This window comes from Perissodus microlepis, chromosome 14 (assembly GCF_051167445.1).
Source record: "Perissodus microlepis isolate ML-2025 ecotype Zambia chromosome 14, ASM5116744v1, whole genome shotgun sequence".
Lineage (NCBI taxonomy): Eukaryota > Metazoa > Chordata > Actinopteri > Cichliformes > Cichlidae > Perissodus > Perissodus microlepis.
Window position 1 is genome coordinate 27,673,090 of NC_140474.1, and position 19,375 is coordinate 27,692,464.

Genomic DNA, 19,375 nt, shown 5'->3' on the forward strand with positions numbered 1-19,375 from the left:
TTGTTGCAGTTAGTCTTCCTCCAGAAGCCATCTGGCTGCTTGATCCAGCTCTGGCTGCTGCACCGGGAAAGAGCAGTGAGGAGGTGGATTGATAAATGAAATTCATAACAAAAATTCATAATGGACTTTTTCCATTTAGGAATAATAAAAATCAGCTTTCTTTTTAATTGCTATTAACTGACAGTCAGATAACCAGCTTTTAAAAACATATTCATAAACACTTTGCAGTCAACAAAATTTGCACAGAGGTTATAGATGAAATAAAAGTATCACGTGTTTTCTAGGTGTGTTTATAACTCTGTTATTGTACATATTCTGTGTTATACATCATAATCATTCCAGTCTTTTTTTTTTTTTACTGTTTTAATCTTTATAAAACTGTTATTTATTTATTTAATTTTGTGATTTCTGCTGCCCTATTGGTCTGGTCTCTCTTGAAAATCTGAGAATGTGATATTCATAATAAAAGGATTTAAAAGTTTACTGCCAAAAAATGATTGCACTTCATAACAGAAATGTGCTAACTGGCTTGAAATAGAATGAAACTGTTATGAGATTGCTTCAGGGAGCAGACATGACACCGTCTTTTAGGTTTCGCCATCACTTTGTATTATGCGCACAACACCACCCTCCTCTGGCTTCCACATGAACTGCACCTTAAACATCAACTGTTTACAAATGTCATGACACAAACAAACGTTTCAATACCGTAAATCACTTTTTGGACTGCGATCACTTTTTGGCACAACATCGGCTCTGATAACATTTAAAGCGCATTGAAAAACTATTCTTTAATGCTAAAAGTCCATTATCAATTGTAATTATTTATTTATTAATTTAAATTTCAGATATCGATCTTCATTTTTGTAAACTGGTGAATTAATGATTTTTTAAAGAATTAAAACGACAAAGTTTGGCAATATATTTTTTAAAAAGGATGAATAAAACAGTAAAATAAAATGAGAAATATATATATATTTTAAAAACTATGATAATTAGACGAATTTTATTTTAAATATTGATTTTCGGTGACACTGGGAGTCATGGTGATGATGACGTGTTTGAGTGCAGGTATAAAAGCAGGAGGCAAAATTGGAATTCGGGTTTCACATTTGAGCGCAAACAGGAGCTTTTTCCCACTAGTGCTGTGAAAACTCGGATTTTTCAAACTACAGCTAACGTTTGAAAATCTTCAAGAAGGATTTGCAAAATGACTTCTACAAACTTCAGTCGCGAGATGCACCTGCTCTCCGTTTTCATTGAGGAGGTGATAGATCAACGCTACGGTGAGTACAGCAGGCTAATATGTCAGAGTGCTAGCAAACAAATACAACTTAGATTTTTGTCTTTTATTGTTTGGAAGTAGGACTTCATGAGTGTTAACATTTAGGATGAGATGTTTCATACTTGAGTAACATCAATTTTAACATGTGCCAGTACACTATAAAGATGGCGCCATGTTTTTTTTTAATTGCTGAAAAAAAAAACAGTTGAATGCACGCGCCCTGGAAACGACGTAAGGCATTGGAGGACGCTGACGTCAGCGCGCGTCGCGCGCGCGTTTTTGCATGTAGAGGGTTTGAGTTGACATGTTTGGGCTGCTGGCGCTGAGTTATACGTGAAAGTTTCATAGATTGTGAATGTGTAAAGCTGGAGAATGGAGTTTTAAAAGTTCACAAAGTCGCTGGATGAGTTTGAGATTGAAACAGTGTGTGCCTGCAATAAGGAGGTGGGAGGTTTCTCACCTAAATGTAGCTGCTTTATTCTCAAAATATCGATGCTCAACTAATATGAAGATATTACTCCTTAATGTGAATGCGTATTAAAACCTCAGTGAAAGTCCATGCAGCCTTACACCACATGAAAACTTTTACCAAAAAATGTGAAGGCTTTCATAAACAATGAGTTCTGCTGGGAGCTTCTTACTGTTTGTGTGTGGAAGAGCTTATGATGATGTAAAGCCATGTCTGGACAATTTAAATTCAGGCTTTAATTTGTGTGATCACATGATTAACGTAGATGCACGCTTTGCTTTCTCGTAGCTGAGCTGGTGAGTCCAATCACTGCACCTCAGATGGTCGTCATTAACTTGAGGAACCGTGAACTGAGCAGCAGCCATCTGGACTCCATGTCCCACCTGGTCCTCACTCTTTACCATAACCTGGTGACTGGGTCCAAGGACTTTCCTTACATACCTTTTAAAGGATTGTTCCACCAGGACCAGGTGACGACACCATTTGTCCATGTGAGGCAGAGCCAGAGAGAGAACACCACTCCTTCTCCTCCTACGGACTCACCAGCTGGCATGATGCTGCCGCCTGCGGGCTCCAGCTCTCATCCACGCTTCCTGACTCCAGTTCTTCCAGAGAAAGCGGATCTTGCTGTGCTGAAGGCAGATCGGAGGAACTGTGTCCGCACCCTGACTGTCGACGGCCTCCCCGTCACCAGAGTCATCTCCACTGTTTACCGAACAGAGGACACTGAGATGACGAACCGCTGGAGAATAACAGACTACAGCGCGGACGGCAGAGTTCTCACTTCGGTGCTCTGCCGTTTTCTAAATATGTCGGCAAAGCGTGCTAAGAGGAAGGCTCCGGAGGAAGAGAGAAGCATCCGGAGCCCGACTCCAGCAAGGAAGCGCTTGAGATTATAATATACAGTGAAGCATGTCGAACGTCAGCAAGCCTGAACAAAGTGGTAAGTAGTAAATAGTGCTTAAGGTTGTTTCTAAAATAATGTCCTAAAATATTTATAAATCGTCGAGGTTTTAACTTTTATTCTTTCTTTTCTGCCTCTTGTTTCTAAAAGTCAGGAAAAAGAGTCACGCTGCGAAGAAACACCACACAGAAGATTTTCCCTCAGTAAAATGGTAAATATATTCATCTTGTTATGACGTTTGCTCACAATAACCAGGAGTGTTTCTGAAGTGATTCACTCTCATTTGGTGTTATTTGATCCAAAGACAACTGAGGGTCTTCAGAGCAGCGTGAACGGCCGTCACCTGAGAGCAAGACAGTCCTCGGGCCTTTGTGGTTCCCTCCAGGTACTCCAGCTTCATCCCACAGTCCAGAGAGATGCAGTTAGGTTGAATGTGAGTGTGAATGGTTGTCTGTTTCTCTGTGTTAGACTGACCTGTCCAGGTTGTACCCCCGCCTCTGGCCCACAGCTGGGATGGCTCCAATCTTGAATTGGTTAAGCAGAAGAAATGGATGGAAGGAGGATCCAAAGAGAAACATTGAAGGCCCTCTCACAAAAAAAGATAAGAACTCATTTTACACATTGTTGAAACATCCTGAAAGTTATTTGTTGTGTTTAGAAACTTGTTGAACTGTCATTAGAGTTTGTTTCGACTTGTTGTTCATTTCTTATTCGGTTCAGCTGTGTTTCTATGTGTCCTTAGTTCCCATAATCAGCCTCCTGTGTGTAAATATTGTGTCAGTCTCCCTTTGTCCCTTGTCAGAGTGTTAGTCTCCGTCCCCTCGTGTTTCCTTGCCTCAGTAGTTCTGTTTCCTACAGTTTTCCCCCAGTATAGGTTTTGGTTTGACGTTTTCAGTTCCCTTTGTCAGTCTTTGTATTTGGTATTTCCTCATCAGTCTCATCACTTTCCTCTGCAGAGAGAAAACAATAAAAAGACCTGAAGAGACGTCTATGCAAACGCTCTCATTGTGAAAGATAAGTATACATCCAACTAATCTGTGACTCTGTCACAGCTCTGATCAGCAATTCTTTCAGGTTTGTCTGTTTTGATGATGTTATTAATTGTTATTATCCTTTATCCAGTTAACTTTCAGAGAGGAGCGGAGGGAGGAGCGAAGCCAGCGTGCTCTGTAAACTCTCATTAAAAAAAAGATAAGTATATATTGATTTTATATTATTATGACAGCTCCTCCTCAGTGAACACTTCCTCTAGTTGCTGAAATCATTTACTAATTTTTTTCTTCCCATTTGTCTTTTGTTTTTCAGAGAAAACAGAGAGGAGCCAAGGTGACATTAAGACCTAAGACAGGACGGATTGAACCCTTTCTCGTAAAAAGATAAGTATTCACTCTGCTTTTAATCAGAATATTGATAAAGATCTAAAATTCTGCTCACCTGGTTGATAAAGTTACTAAAATGATTCCCTCTTTTCTGTCATTTGTCCTTTAGAGAGAAGATGAGGAGAGTGAACGTCAGCAAGAATGAACAAAGTGGTAAGTAGTAAATAGTGTTTAAGGTTGTTTCTAAAATATCCCAAACATTAAAAGAATTGTTGAGGTTTTAACTTTTATTCTTTCTTTTCTGCCTCTTGTTTCTAAATGTCAGGAAAAAGAGCCAAGATGAGAAGAAACTCCACACACAAGATTTTCCCTCAGTAAAATGGTAAATATATTCATCTTGTTATGACGTTTGCTCACAATAACCAGGAGTGTTCCCGTTGTTCTGAAGTGATTCACTCTCATTTGGTGTTATTTGATGTTTGTCTTTGAAAGGAGCGGAGCAGTAACGACACTGGGAGACAAACAACAGGATGATCCAAAGACAACTGAGTGTTCAGAGCAGCGTGAACGGCCGTCACCTGAGAGCAAGACAGTCCTCGGGCCTTTGTGGTTCCCTCCAGGTACTCCAGCTTCATCCCACAGTCCAGAGAGATGCAGTTAGGTTGAATGTGAGTGTGAATGGTCGTCTGTTTCTCTGTGTTAGACTGACCTGTCCAGGTTGTACCCCTGCCTCTGGCCCCATAACAGCTGGGATGGCTCCAGTCTTGAATTGGATAAGCTGAAGAAATGGATGGAAGGAGGATCCAAAGAGAAACATCAAAGACCCTCTCACCAGCTTTCATTTATTAAATTTGTCTTTACTGAACGATTTCTGGTGTGTATTTGCATTGATACTCAGACAACAGCTCCTCTTTCTGTTTGTGCTGGAAGATTCAGGCAAACACATATTACATATATAGATTGTTATGATATGACTCAGTTTCACATTTAGTGCTATATGATAATGATAAGGTCCAGTTTAATAGCATTGCTAGTGTCTAATGAAATGAACACGTGATTTTCAGATCCAGCAAAGTGAATATTTTTCACTGTGGATAAATTACATGGAAACGTTTAATGAGTCATCAGCTATTTCACTACAAAGATGATGTGATTAAAGGTTCTCATACATGCAGGTCAGAAGTTTTGCTCCATCCTGGATGGTAAATGCTGATCAATGTTTACACATATCTGCACATTTCTAACAGCTCATTTCACAGGTCATCAGTCTCCTGACTGCATATGCAGAGTTTTATCATCACGTGTTCATGGCAGACAAACATAATTATGAATTCTTGTTTTAGTTCCATTCAGTCACTCAACATCAGGTGTCTGCTTGTCCTGAGCTGTGAGAACTACAGTGAGTTGCTTTCCTCTTTAGCTTAGTATTAATAAACCAGGTCGTAGGTGGGCACCTGCATCAAGGAGTCAAGAAGCATATTTTATTGTTTAATGGTGAAAATAATGGATTGTTGTTTATTTGTTTAATGGAAAGACTGAAAGTGCTGAAAGTGCGGCCTGGTGTTGACTTACACTTATTCAAAGTGATGAAGTACCAACAGATACTAAAAGTCACAGCCTGAAACACGTCAACTGCTTTATTATTTCTAGTTTTAAATAAACTGTAAGTTTATGGCCCCTGTGGCTCGATCAGGCCCCTTCCGGGATGTGGAGATATTTATTATTTACTATAACTTGTGCTTATGTTGGTTGTTGCTGTGGTTTCGCTACTGTGTTTTTCTCTTTTTGCTTGTTTTTATTTTTCCAGCAGGTGATCAAACAGATTCCAATTTTCTCTTATCTCTGTGTCTCTCTTCTCCTATTTTTTTGCTTTCCATCTCCTTCTGTTGAGCATCTTCCCAACTTCTCTTTTCTTCATCTTTCTCTTTCCCATTCCCCAGTCCTGTCCGTTTTGATTGTAATAATTTCAAAGTAAAGAAAAGAAAGAAATAATAAAGCGCTAATACACTTTGACAATCAAGTGGACCAGTGTGGCAAAAGCTGTAATGATCCATTTGGGAAAATAAATCTGTTGGACTGATAAACTAATATACTATAATAATACGGTATGAAAAATGGCAAACATGAGAATTCTGTGTGTTTTCCTTCTTATCTGCAGACTAACAGTCCACAGGTTTGGTGCTCAGACTCTGATTTGTTCCCTGGAGATGGAGGAGAGAGAGCACAGAGGACAGCAAGGTGGAGGAGTGAAGGAGAAGGTGGTGCAGCTCAGTGTCCAATCAGGAGTGAGCATCTCTATATATGTATATAGAATATATATATTTCGAGTTTTTGTTTTGACTTTTTTGTTTTTTGTTTTTTAAAGCAAACACTAAAACTGTCACCCACACCTCTGAAGATAAAGATAACTAATCATAAATAAAGGGAAAATTATCATGATGAGGACACTATCAGAGGTAGTTCAGGGAACTGTTATACTTCATACCAGACAAATCGTTTTTCTTTTCTTGTTTTTTTGGCTCGACTTCATGGTAGACAAAATGAAGAAGAGTGCTTGATTGCGCCTAAGTAAGTAAAAGCTGCGTGGCAAAACAACACACACCTTCACTGCAGATGCATGCACAGAAACCAGTATTTTTTGTATCTTAAATATTAAGTAGTGTGTGTACAGTAGTCAATATAATGGGATGTGTCCTAAAGCAGCGAAAGAAGAACTGAGTTCTTACAGCATTTTGCAATATTTAGGATTTTATTGAACACTTTTACCTTTCAACATTTGTAACATTAATGAGTAATGAAGCGTTGCAGAATAATCCTGTGTTTTTGATTATTTATTGTACACTACAAGTAAACAACAATAAGTTAAACATCTGTCACATCTGTCAGAAGCTTGGATACATTTACTCCTACAAGGATTTTACTCTTATGAAATGTAAAAAGAACTCTGAAATTATATTTTACAGTTTTTCACATAAACTGTTTTGCTTTGTTTACAGTTTTATGCATTACAGATATCATCTTTCACTTGTGTATTTTAATGTGTTTGAGAACAATATTTCTGTTGTGCAGACTTACGGTTGGTAAACAGCAAATATCCAAGTCATTCAAAATAACATCTGTCATGTAGCTCCTGACTCCCTAAGAGTCAAAAGCTTTACAGTATTTTATGAAGACATACAAAAGTTTAGCTTCAAATTAATAACTGAGTTACAGGGTCAAAAGTAAAACAGTACTTTTGTTGTGCTTTTTGACAAATTCCTGTTAAATGTATTGGACCCTCTGTTTTTAGGTTTTATTTTTTTCATCTTGACTTCCTTGGAAATGCTAGCAAGAAGTCAGTTCAACAGATGTAACTTATATTGAGATTCGAGGCGGTGCAGCATTAATATCAGAATCCCTTAGTTTTGATTATTAATCCTCTGGTTGACCCCATATTGCATTTTTTCATCTTAAAATGATGCACAGTCTTTATGTGAAATGTACTGTCTTCTTGATATTTATCAACCCATCAATTTGTATTTCTGAGTGTTAATAAAGTTCCAACTTTTGTATTGTAACATTTTTGTGTTTTTCTTTCTTTAGTTTTTCAGACAACTCACACTTTTAAACACTTGTAATGAGCTGAGTGAGAGAGAGTGTGTGTGTGTGTGTGTGTGTGTGTGTAAGAAGTACCACTTTTAACAACTTCATTAATATTGTTTTGTATCATAGTAATAAAGGTTAGTTTTAATGTCTGTATCTCCTCCTTATTTAATCTTGGATGTTCTTTTCTGAAAACCTCAGGATTGTGCAAGTACTTGGTGAGTTTAGAAGGTAAGTGAAACACTAAACAGAAAAGAAAAGAGACAGACGTGTGTTTTCTGTTAATACCATAATTGCAGTCATCTTAAACAAACACATGACATTTCTTTGGCACGATTGCTTTTTCACTGATTTGAAACTTTAATGTGTGGGACAACAATTCTTCTAGTTAAATAATTCTACAAGAATTATTTAACCGAGGATAGAAAAACTACATCTGTGCCAAGTTCCCTGGTTAAATCGGCTGTCTGTGTAAAAAGCATAAATGGCTGTTTGTCTTGGTGTATTGGTCTTGCAATAGACTTGCAACAGGGTAACTGGAATTTTGAGAGTGGACAATTTTGCCAGCATGGCAAACTAGATCAATCTGCTGGGACATCTGATTTTAGGACAATCGCTTGTTGTTCCACAGGACACTGGCAACCAGACATTAGATGCCACAGCCCTGGCCCACGGTATCCCCCATGCATGCGGTGGGCCTTTTGTAGCCAATCAGCACTAACGATTAATCAGAGGAAAGAGAGCAGCTTAATGAAGGTGACAAGGTGAAAATAGGATGATTGATGTGCCGGTGCTGTGAGGGCATGTATAGCACCACCTACCCAAGTGTTGAATATAAGGAGGCTTTGAAGAATCTACAATAATTGTGTGTTGTTTGTACATGAATCACAATGTGTTACTTCAGAGGTGTGATGTTTTCAGGGGTTTTTTTCTGCACTGCAGAAAATGGTAAAACTACTGTGAACTTGGTGGATCTGTCCAGATCTTTGACTGGAAGCTATTTCTATGAATGAGTGGTTCAAAAATGTGTAAGTGAAAAGCTGCCATATTTTCTGCACTATAAGGTGCACTTAAAATATTTTAATTTTTTCAAAAATCGACAGTGCGCCTTATAATCCGGTGCACCTTATTTATGAATTCTGGTTGTGCTTACTGACCTTGAACTGATTTTATGTGGTACAGGGTTCTCAAAAATCTGTCAAAACATGTTTTACTACAACTTTGGTGAGCTACAAAGCCTCAGGGCTTGATGGATTGTCAGAGCATTACGGTAACCGTAGTCAGGAGCCTCGCGGAGTAATCTGGGTCCAAAACTCAGTCAGCTTCAGGTCCCAAAGTCAAACGAACACTGAGGGATCACTGAGAGCTAAAAACGGTCTAACTTATTTCATCTTTAATAAAATGATCAGCGTTGCTGCTTTACCAAATTTAACAATTAAGTTTAACGTCCAGGCATCCATGAAAACAGAATTTATTCAATTTAACTGAGTTAGAGGTTAGCAGGAAGTTAGCTTGCTAGTTTCCACCTAAACATGATCATCATAATCAGTGTTACCAATTCATACACTGGTTTATCATCTAGACTTTTTTCTCATCCAGCACCATGATCAGGTCCAGTTTTTATTTCATCTTTGATTTTTCAGCGGCTGTGCCTGAGCAGCCTCCCAGAGACCCTTTGTTGCAGTTAGTCTTCCTCCAGAAGCCATCTGGCTGCTTGATCCAGCTCTGGCTGCTGCACCGGGAAAGAGCAGTGAGGAGGTGGATTGATAAATGAAATTCATAACAAAAATTCATAATGGACTTTTTCCATTTAGGAATAATAAAAATCAGCTTTCTTTTTAATTGCTATTAACTGACAGTCAGATAACCAGCTTTTAAAAACATATTCATAAACACTTTGCAGTCAACAAAATTTGCACAGAGGTTATAGATGAAATAAAAGTATCACGTGTTTTCTAGGTGTGTTTATAACTCTGTTATTGTACATATTCTGTGTTATACATCATAATCATTCCAGTCTTTTTTTTTTACTGTTTTAATCTTTATAAAACTGTTATTTATTTATTTAATTTTGTGATTTCTGCTGCCCTATTGGTCTGGTCTCTCTTGAAAATCTGAGAATGTGATATTCATAATAAAAGGATTTAAATGTTTACTGCCAAAAAATGATTGCACTTCATAACAGAAATGTGCTAACTGGCTTGAAATAGATTGAAACTGTTATGAGATTGCTTCAGGGAGCAGACATGACACCGTCTTTTAGGTTTCGCCATCACTTTGTATTATGCGCACAACACCACCCTCCTCTGGCTTCCATATGAACTGCACCTTAAACATCAACTGTTTACAAATGTCATGACACAAACAAACGTTTCAATACCGTAAATCACTTTTTGGACTGCGATCACTTTTTGGCACAACATCGGCTCTGATAACATTTAAAGCGCATTGGAAAAACTATTCTTTAATGCTAAAAATCCATTATCAATTGTAATTATTTATTTATTAATTTAAATTTCAGATATCGATCTTCATTTTTGTAAACTGGTGAATTAATGATTTTTTAAAGAATTAAAACGACAAAGTTTGGCAATATATTTTTTAAAAAGGATGAATAAAACAGTAAAATAAAATGAGAAATATATATATATTTTAAAAACTATGATAATTAGACGAATTTTATTTTAAATATTGATTTTCGGTGACACTGGGAGTCATGGTGATGATGACGTGTTTGAGTGCAGGTATAAAAGCAGGAGGCAAAATTGGAATTCGGGTTTCACATTTGAGCGCAAACAGGAGCTTTTTCCCACTAGTGCTGTGAAAACTCGGATTTTTCAAACTACAGCTAACGTTTGAAAATCTTCAAGAAGGATTTGCAAAATGACTTCTACAAACTTCAGTCGCGAGATGCACCTGCTCTCCGTTTTCATTGAGGAGGTGATAGATCAACGCTACGGTGAGTACAGCAGGCTAATATGTCAGAGTGCTAGCAAACAAATACAACTTAGATTTTTGTCTTTTATTGTTTGGAAGTAGGACTTCATGAGTGTTAACATTTAGGATGAGATGTTTCATACTTGAGTAACATCAATTTTAACATGTGCCAGTACACTATAAAGATGGCGCCATGTTTTTTTTTAATTGCTGAAAAAAAAAACAGTTGAATGCACGCGCCCTGGAAACGACGTAAGGCATTGGAGGACGCTGACGTCAGCGCGCGGGCCCGTTTTTGCATGTAGAGGGTTTGAGTTGACATGTTTGGGCTGCTGGCGCTGAGTTATACGTGAAAGTTTCATAGATTGTGAATGTGTAAAGCTGGAGAATGGAGTTTTAAAAGTTCACAAAGTCGCTGGATGAGTTTGAGATTGAAACAGTGTGTGCCTGCAATAAGGAGGTGGGAGGTTTCTCACCTAAATGTAGCTGCTTTATTCTCAAAATATCGATGCTCAACTAATATGAAGATATTACTCCTTAATGTGAATGCGTATTAAAACCTCAGTGAAAGTCCATGCAGCCTTACACCACATGAAAACTTTTACCAAAAAATGTGAAGGCTTTCATAAACAATGAGTTCTGCTGGGAGCTTCTTACTGTTTGTGTGTGGAAGAGCTTATGATGATGTAAAGCCATGTCTGGACAATTTAAATTCAGGCTTTAATTTGTGTGATCACATGATTAACGTAGATGCACACTTTGCTTTCTCGTAGCTGAGCTGGTGAGTCCAATCACTGCACCTCAGATGGTCGTCATTAACTTGAGGAACCGTGAACTGAGCAGCAGCCATCTGGACTCCATGTCCCACCTGGTCCTCACTCTTTACCATAACCTGGTGACTGGGTCCAAGGACTTTCCTTACATACCTTTTAAAGGATTGTTCCACCAGGACCAGGTGACGACACCATTTGTCCATGTGAGGCAGAGCCAGAGAGAGAACACCACTCCTTTTCCTCCTACGGACTCACCAGCTGGCATGATGCTGCCGCCTGCGGGCTCCAGCTCTCATCCACGCTTCCTGACTCCAGTTCTTCCAGAGAAAGCGGATCTTGCTGTGCTGAAGGCAGATCGGAGGAACTGTGTCCGCACCCTGACTGTCGACAGCCTCCCCGTCACCAGAGTCATCTCCACTGTTTACCGAACAGAGGACACTGAGATGACGAACCGCTGGAGAATAACAGACTACAGCGCGGACGGCAGAGTTCTCACTTCGGTGCTCTGCCGTTTTCTAAATATGTCGGCAAAGCGTGCTAAGAGGAAGGCTCCGGAGGAAGAGAGAAGCATCCGGAGCCCGACTCCAGCAAGGAAGCGCTTGAGATTATAATATACAGTGAAGCATGTCGAACGTCAGCAAGCCTGAACAAAGTGGTAAGTAGTAAATAGTGCTTAAGGTTGTTTCTAAAATAGTGTCCTAAAATATTTGAAAATCGTCGAGGTTTTAACTTTTATTCTTTCTTTTCTGCCTCTTGTTTCTAAAAGTCAGGAAAAAGAGTCACGCTGCGAAGAAACTCAACACAGAAGATTTTCCCTCAGTAAAATGGTAAATATATTCATCTTGTTATGACGTTTGCTCACAATAACCAGGAGTGTTTCTGAAGTGATTCACTCTCATTTGGTGTTATTTGATCCAAAGACAACTGAGGGTCTTCACAGCAGCGTGAACGGCCGTCACCTGAGAGCAAGACAGTCCTCGGGCCTTTGTGGTTCCCTCCAGGTACTCCAGCTTCATCCCACAGTCCAGAGAGATGCGGTTAGGTTGAATGTGAGTGTGAATGGTTGTCTGTTTCTCTGTGTTAGACTGACCTGTCCAGGTTGTACCCCCGCCTCTGGCCCACAGCTGGGATGGCTCCAATCTTGAATTGGTTAAGCAGAAGAAATGGATGGAAGGAGGATCCAAAGAGAAACATTGAAGGCCCTCTCACAAAAAAAGATAAGAACTCATTTTACACATTGTTGAAACATCCTGAAAGTTATTTGTTGTGTTTAGAAACTTGTTGAACTGTCATTAGAGTTTGTTTCGACTTGTTGTTCATTTCTTATTCGGTTCAGCTGTGTTTCTATGTGTCCTTAGTTCCCATAATCAGCCTCCTGTGTGTAAATATTGTGTCAGTCTCCCTTTGTCCCTTGTCAGAGTGTTAGTCTCCGTCCCCTCGTGTTTCCTTGCCTCAGTAGTTCTGTTTCCTACAGTTTTCCCCCAGTATAGGTTTTGGTTTGACTTTCTCAGTTCCTTTTGTCAGTCTTTGTATTTGGTATTTCCTCATCAGTCTCATCACTTTCCTCTGCAGAGAGAAAACAATAAAAAGACCTGAAGAGACGTCTATGCAAACGCTCTCATTGTGAAAGATAAGTATACATCCAACTAATCTGTGACTCTGTCACAGCTCTGATCAGCAATTCTTTCAGGTTTGTCTGTTTTGATGATGTTATTAATTGTTATTATCCTTTATCCAGTTAACTTTCAGAGAGGAGCGGAGGGAGGAGCGAAGCCAGCGTGCTCTGTAAACTCTCATTAAAAAAAAGATAAGTATATATTGATTTTATATTATTATGACAGCTCCTCCTCAGTGAACACTTCCTCTAGTTGCTGAAATCATTTACTAATTTTTTTCTTCCCATTTGTCTTTTGTTTTTCAGAGAAAACAGAGAGGAGCCAAGGTGACATTAAGACCTAAGACAGGACGGATTGAACCCTTTCTCGTAAAAAGATAAGTATTCACTCTGCTTTTAATCAGAATATTGATAAAGATCTAAAATTCTGCTCACCTGGTTGATAAAGTTACTAAAATGATTCCCTCTTTACTGTCATTTGTCCTTTAGAGAGAAGATGAGGAGAGTGAACGTCAGCAAGAATGAACAAAGTGGTAAGTAGTAAATAGTGTTTAAGGTCGTTTCAAAAATATCCCAAATATTTGAAAATCGTTGAGGTTTTAACTTTTATTCTTTCTTTTCTGCCTCTTGTTTCTAAATGTCAGGAAAAAGAGCCAAGATGAGAAGAAATTCCACACAGAAGATTTTCCCTCAGTAAAATGGTAAATATATTCATCTTGTTATGACGTTTGCTCACAATAACCAGGAGTGTTCCCGTTGTTCTGAAGTGATTCACTCTCATTTGGTGTTATTTGATGTTTGTCTTTGAAAGGAGCGGAGCAGTAACGACACTGGGAGACAAACAACAGGATGATCCAAAGACAACTGAGTGTTCAGAGCAGCGTGAACGGCCGTCACCTGAGAGCAAGACAGTCCTCGGGCCTTTGTGGTTCCCTCCAGGTACTCCAGCTTCATCCCACAGTCCAGAGAGATGCAGTTAGGTTGAATGTGAGTGTGAATGGTCGTCTGTTTCTCTGTGTTAGACTGACCTGTCCAGGTTGTACCCCCGCCTCTGGCCCCATAACAGCTGGGATGGCTCCAGTCTTGAATTGGATAAGCTGAAGAAATGGATGGAAGGAGGATCCAAAGAGAAACATCAAAGACCCTCTCACCAGCTTTCATTTATTAAATTTGTCTTTACTGAACGATTTCTGGTGTGTATTTGCATTGATACTCAGACAACAGCTCCTCTTTCTGTTTGTGCTGGAAGATTCAGGCAAACACATATTACATATATAGATTGTTATGATATGACTCAGTTTCACATTTAGTGCTATATGATAATGATAAGGTCCAGTTTAATAGCATTGCTAGTGTCTAATGAAATGAACACGTGATTTTCAGATCCAGCAAAGTGAATATTTTTCACTGTGGATAAATTACATGGAAACGTTTAATGAGTCATCAGCTATTTCACTACAAAGATGATGTGATTAAAGGTTCTCATACATGCAGGTCAGAAGTTTTGCTCCATCCTGGATGGTAAATGCTGATCAATGTTTACACATATCTGCACATTTCTAACAGCTCATTTCACAGGTCATCAGTCTCCTGACTGCATATGCAGAGTTTTATCATCACGTGTTCATGGCAGACAAACATAATTATGAATTCTTGTTTTAGTTCCATTCAGTCACTCAACATCAGGTGTCTGCTTGTCCTGAGCTGTGAGAACTACAGTGAGTTGCTTTCCTCTTTAGCTTAGTATTAATAAACCAGGTCGTAGGTGGGCACCTGCATCAAGGAGTCAAGAAGCATATTTTATTGTTTAATGGTGAAAATAATGGATTGTTGTTTATTTGTTTAATGGAAAGACTGAAAGTGCTGAAAGTGCTGAAAGTGCGGCCTGGTGTTGACTTACACTTATTCAAAGTGATGAAGTACCAACAGATACTAAAAGTCACAGCCTGAAACACGTCAACTGCTTTATTATTTCTAGTTTTAAATAAACTGTAAGTTTATGGCCCCTGTGGCTCGATCAGGCCCCTTCCGGGATGTGGAGATATTTATTATTTACTATAACTTGTGCTTATGTTGGTTGTTGCTGTGGTTTCGCTACTGTGTTTTTCTCTTTTTGCTTGTTTTTATTTTTCCAGCAGGTGATCAAACAGATTCCAATTTTCTCTTATCTCTGTGTCTCTCTTCTCCTATTTTTTTGCTTTCCATCTCCTTCTGTTGAGCATCTTCCCAACTTCTCTTTTCTTCATCTTTCTCTTTCCCATTCCCCAGTCCTGTCCGTTTTGATTGTAATAATTTCAAAGTAAAGAAAAGAAAGAAATAATAAAGCGCTAATACACTTTGACAATCAAGTGGACCAGTGTGGCAAAAGCTGTAATGATCCATTTGGGAAAATAAATCTGTTGGACTGATAAACTAATATACTATAATAATACGGTATGAAAAATGGCAAACATGAGAATTCTGTGTGTTTTCCTTCTTATCTGCAGACTAACAGTCCACAGGTTTGGTGCTCAGACTCTGATTTGTTCCCTGGAGATGGAGGAGAGAGAGCACAGAGGACAGCAAGGTGGAGGAGTGAAGGAGAAGGTGGTGCAGCTCAGTGTCCAATCAGGAGTGAGCATCTCTATATATGTATATAGAATATATATATTTCGAGTTTTTGTTTTGACTTTTTTGTTTTTTGTTTTTTAAAGCAAACACTAAAACTGTCACCCACACCTCTGAAGATAAAGATAACTAATCATAAATAAAGGGAAAATTATCATGATGAGGACACTATCAGAGGTAGTTCAGGGAACTGTTATACTTCATACCAGAAAAATCGTTTTTCTTTTCTTGTTTTTTTGGCTCGACTTCATGGTAGACAAAATGAAGAAGAGTGCTTGATTGCGCCTAAGTAAGTAAAAGCTGCATGGCAAAACAACACACACCTTCACTGCAGATGCATGCACAGAAACCAGTATTTTTTGTATCTTAAATATTAAGTAGTGTGTGTACAGTAGTCAATATAATGGGATGTGTCCTAAAGCAGCGAAAGAAGAACTGAGTTCTTACAGCATTTTGCAATATTTAGGATTTTATTGAACACTTTTACCTTTCAACATTTGTAACATTAATGAGTAATGAAGCGTTGCAGAATAATCCTGTGTTTTTGATTATTTATTGTACACTACAAGTAAACAACAATAAGTTAAACATCTGTCACATCTGTCAGAAGCTTGGATACATTTACTCCTACAAGGATTTTACTCTTATGAAATGTAAAAAGAACTCTGAAATTATATTTTACAGTTTTTCACATAAACTGTTTTGCTTTGCTTACAGTTTTATGCATTACAGATATCATCTTTCACTTGTGTATTTTAATGTGTTTGAGAACAATATTTCTGTTGTGCAGACTTACGGTTGGTAAACAGCAAATATCTAAGTCATTCAAAATAACATCTGTCATGTAGCTCCTGACTCCCTAAGAGTCAAAAGCTTTACAGTATTTTATGAAGACATACAAAAGTTTAGCTTCAAATTAATAACTGAGTTACAGGGTCAAAAGTAAAACAGTACTTTTGTTGTGCTTTTTGACAAATTCCTGTTAAATGTATTGGACCCTCTGTTTTTAGGTTTTATTTTTTTCATCTTGACTTCCTTGGAAATGCTAGCAAGAAGTCAGTTCAACAGATGTAACTTATAGTGAGATTCGAGGCGGTGCAGTATTAATATCAGAATCCCTTAGTTTTGATTATTAATCCTCTGGTTGACCCCATATTGCATTTTTTCATCTTAAAATGATGCACAGTCTTTATGTGAAATGTACTGTCTTCTTGATATTTATCAACCCATCAATTTGTATTTCTGAGTGTTAATAAAGTTCCAACTTTTGTATTGTAACATTTTTGTGTTTTTCTTTCTTTAGTTTTTCAGACAACTCACACTTTTAAACACTTGTAATGAGCTGAGTGAGAGAGAGTGTGTGTGTGTGTGTGTGTGTGTGTGTGTGTGTGTGTGTAAGAAGTACCACTTTTAACAACTTCATTAATATTGTTTTGTATCATAGTAATAAAGGTTAGTTTTAATGTCTGTATCTCCTCCTTATTTAATCTTGGATGTTCTTTTCTGAAAACCTCAGGATTGTGCAAGTACTTGGTGAGTTTAGAAGGTAAGTGAAACACTAAACAGAAAAGAAAAGAGACAGACGTGTGTTTTCTGTTAATACCATAATTGCAGTCATCTTAAACAAACACATGACATTTCTTTGGCACGATTGCTTTTTCACTGATTTGAAACTTTAATGTGTGGGACAACAATTCTTCTAGTTAAATAATTCTACAAGAATTATTTAACCGAGGATAGAAAAACTACATCTGTGCCAAGTTCCCTGGTTAAATCGGCTGTCTGTGTAAAAAGCATAAATGGCTGTTTGTCTTGGTGTATTGGTCTTGCAATAGACTTGCAACAGGGTAACTGGGATTTTGAGAGTGGACAATTTTGCCAGCATGGCAAACTAGATCAATCTGCTGGGACATCTGATTTTAGGACAATCACTTGTTGTTCCACAGGACACTGACAACCAGACATTAGATGCCACAGCCCTGGCCCACGGTATCCCCCATGCATGCGGTGGGCCTTTTGTAGCCAATCAGCACTAACGATTAATCAGAGGAAAGAGAGCAGCTTAATGAAGGTGACAAGGTGAAAATAGGATGATTGATGTGCCGGTGCTGTGAGGGCATGTATAGCACCACCTACCCAAGTGTTGAATATAAGGAGGCTTTGAAGAATCTACAATAATTGTGTGTTGTTTGTACATGAATCACAATGTGTTACTTCAGAGGTGTGATGTTTTCAGGGTTTTTTTTCTGCACTGCAGAAAATGGTAAAACTACTGTGAACTTGGTGGATCTGTCCAGATCTTTGACTGGAAGCTATTTCTATGAATGAGTGGTTCAAAAATGTGTAAGTGAAAAGCTGCCATATTTTCTGCACTATAAGGTGCACTTAAAATATTTTAATTTTTTCAAAAATCGACAGTGCGCCTTATAATCCGGTGCACCTTATTTATGAATTCTGGTTGTGCTTACTGACCTTGAACTGATTTTATGTGGTACAGGGTTCTCAAAAATCTGTCAAAACATGTTTTACTACAACTTTGGTGAGCTACAAAGCCTCAGGGCTTGATGGATTGTCAGAGCATTACGGTAACCGTAGTCAGGAGCCTCGCGGAGTAATCTGGGTCCAAAACTCAGTCAGCTTCAGGTCCCAAAGTCAAACGAACACTGAGGGATCACTGAGAGCTAAAAACGGTCTAACTTATTTCATCTTTAATAAAATGATCAGCGTTGCTGCTTTACCAAATTTAACAATTAAGTTTAACGTCCAGGCATCCATGAAAACAGAATTTATTCAATTTAACTGAGTTAGAGGTTAGCAGGAAGTTAGCTTGCTAGTTTCCACCTAAACATGATCATCATAATCAGTGTTACCAATTCATACACTGGTTTATCATCTAGACTTTTTTCTCATCCAGCACCATGATCAGGTCCAGTTTTTATTTCATCTTTGATTTTTCAGCGGCTGTGCCTGAGCAGCCTCCCAGAGACCCTTTGTTGCAGTTAGTCTTCCTCCAGAAGCCATCTGGCTGCTTGATCCAGCTCTGGCTGCTGCACCGGGAAAGAGCAGTGAGGAGGTGGATTGATAAATGAAATTCATAACAAAAATTCATAATGGACTTTTTCCATTTAGGAATAATAAAAATCAGCTTTCTTTTTAATTGCTATTAACTGACAGTCAGATAACCAGCTTTTAAAAACATATTCATAAACACTTTGCAGTCAACAAAATTTGCACAGAGGTTATAGATGAAATAAAAGTATCACGTGTTTTCTAGGTGTGTTTATAACTCTGTTATTGTACATATTCTGTGTTATACATCATAATCATTCCAGTCTTTTTTTTTTACTGTTTTAATCTTTATAAAACTGTTATTTATTTATTTAATTTTGTGATTTCTGCTGCCCTATTGGTCTGGTCTCTCTTGAAAATCTGAGAATGTGATATTCATAATAAAAGGATTTAAATGTTTACTGCCAAAAAATGATTGCACTTCATAACAGAAATGTGCTAACTGGCTTGAAATAGATTGAAACTGTTATGAGATTGCTTCAGGGAGCAGACATGACACCGTCTTTTAGGTTTCGCCATCACTTTGTATTATGCGCACAACACCACCCTCCTCTGGCTTCCATATGAACTGCACCTTAAACATCAACTGTTTACAAATGTCATGACACAAACAAACGTTTCAATACCGTAAATCACTTTTTGGACTGCGATCACTTTTTGGCACAACATCGGCTCTGATAACATTTAAAGCGCATTGGAAAAACTATTCTTTAATGCTAAAAATCCATTATCAATTGTAATTATTTATTTATTAATTTAAATTTCAGATATCGATCTTCATTTTTGTAAACTGGTGAATTAATGATTTTTTAAAG

The 19,375-nt window shown here is 38.1% G+C and overlaps 2 protein-coding genes across 8 annotated transcripts; both read left to right on the forward strand.

Moving 5' to 3' along the window:
* The first annotated feature begins 1,065 nt into the window (after nt 1–1,065).
* Nucleotides 1,066–7,534, forward strand: LOC146374099 (uncharacterized). Of its 5 annotated transcripts, XM_084949798.1 has the most exons (11): nt 1,066–1,286; nt 2,043–2,697; nt 2,809–2,869; nt 2,963–3,043; nt 3,127–4,038; nt 4,151–4,190; nt 4,303–4,359; nt 4,470–4,597; nt 6,136–6,262; nt 6,513–6,545; nt 6,974–7,534. In XM_084949798.1, exons 1-2 carry the CDS (start codon nt 1,211–1,213, stop codon nt 2,651–2,653), a joined length of 687 nt encoding a protein of 228 aa, XP_084805924.1. In that variant the 5' UTR covers nt 1,066–1,210; the 3' UTR covers nt 2,654–2,697; nt 2,809–2,869; nt 2,963–3,043; nt 3,127–4,038; nt 4,151–4,190; nt 4,303–4,359; nt 4,470–4,597; nt 6,136–6,262; nt 6,513–6,545; nt 6,974–7,534. The 5 variants fall into 5 exon arrangements, with proteins under 5 accessions (XP_084805924.1, XP_084805920.1, XP_084805921.1 ...); XM_084949794.1 differs by adding an exon at nt 4,681–4,851 and having other exon boundaries at nt 6,136–7,534; XM_084949795.1 differs by having other exon boundaries at nt 6,136–6,545.
* A 2,761-nt stretch (nt 7,535–10,295) lies between these two features.
* LOC146374100 (uncharacterized) lies at nt 10,296–16,769 on the forward strand. Of its 3 annotated transcripts, none has more exons than XM_084951515.1 (10): nt 10,296–10,518; nt 11,270–11,924; nt 12,036–12,096; nt 12,190–12,270; nt 12,354–13,265; nt 13,378–13,417; nt 13,529–13,585; nt 13,696–13,823; nt 13,907–14,077; nt 15,371–16,769. In XM_084951515.1, the coding sequence occupies exons 1-2, from the start codon at nt 10,443–10,445 to the stop codon at nt 11,878–11,880; spliced, it is 687 nt and encodes a 228-aa protein (XP_084807641.1). In that variant the 5' UTR covers nt 10,296–10,442; the 3' UTR covers nt 11,881–11,924; nt 12,036–12,096; nt 12,190–12,270; nt 12,354–13,265; nt 13,378–13,417; nt 13,529–13,585; nt 13,696–13,823; nt 13,907–14,077; nt 15,371–16,769. The 3 variants fall into 3 exon arrangements, with proteins under 3 accessions (XP_084807641.1, XP_084807644.1, XP_084807640.1); XM_084951518.1 differs by lacking the exon at nt 13,907–14,077 and having other exon boundaries at nt 15,371–15,497; nt 15,748–16,769; XM_084951514.1 differs by lacking the exon at nt 13,907–14,077.
* The last annotated feature ends 2,606 nt before the right edge of the window (nt 16,770–19,375 follow it).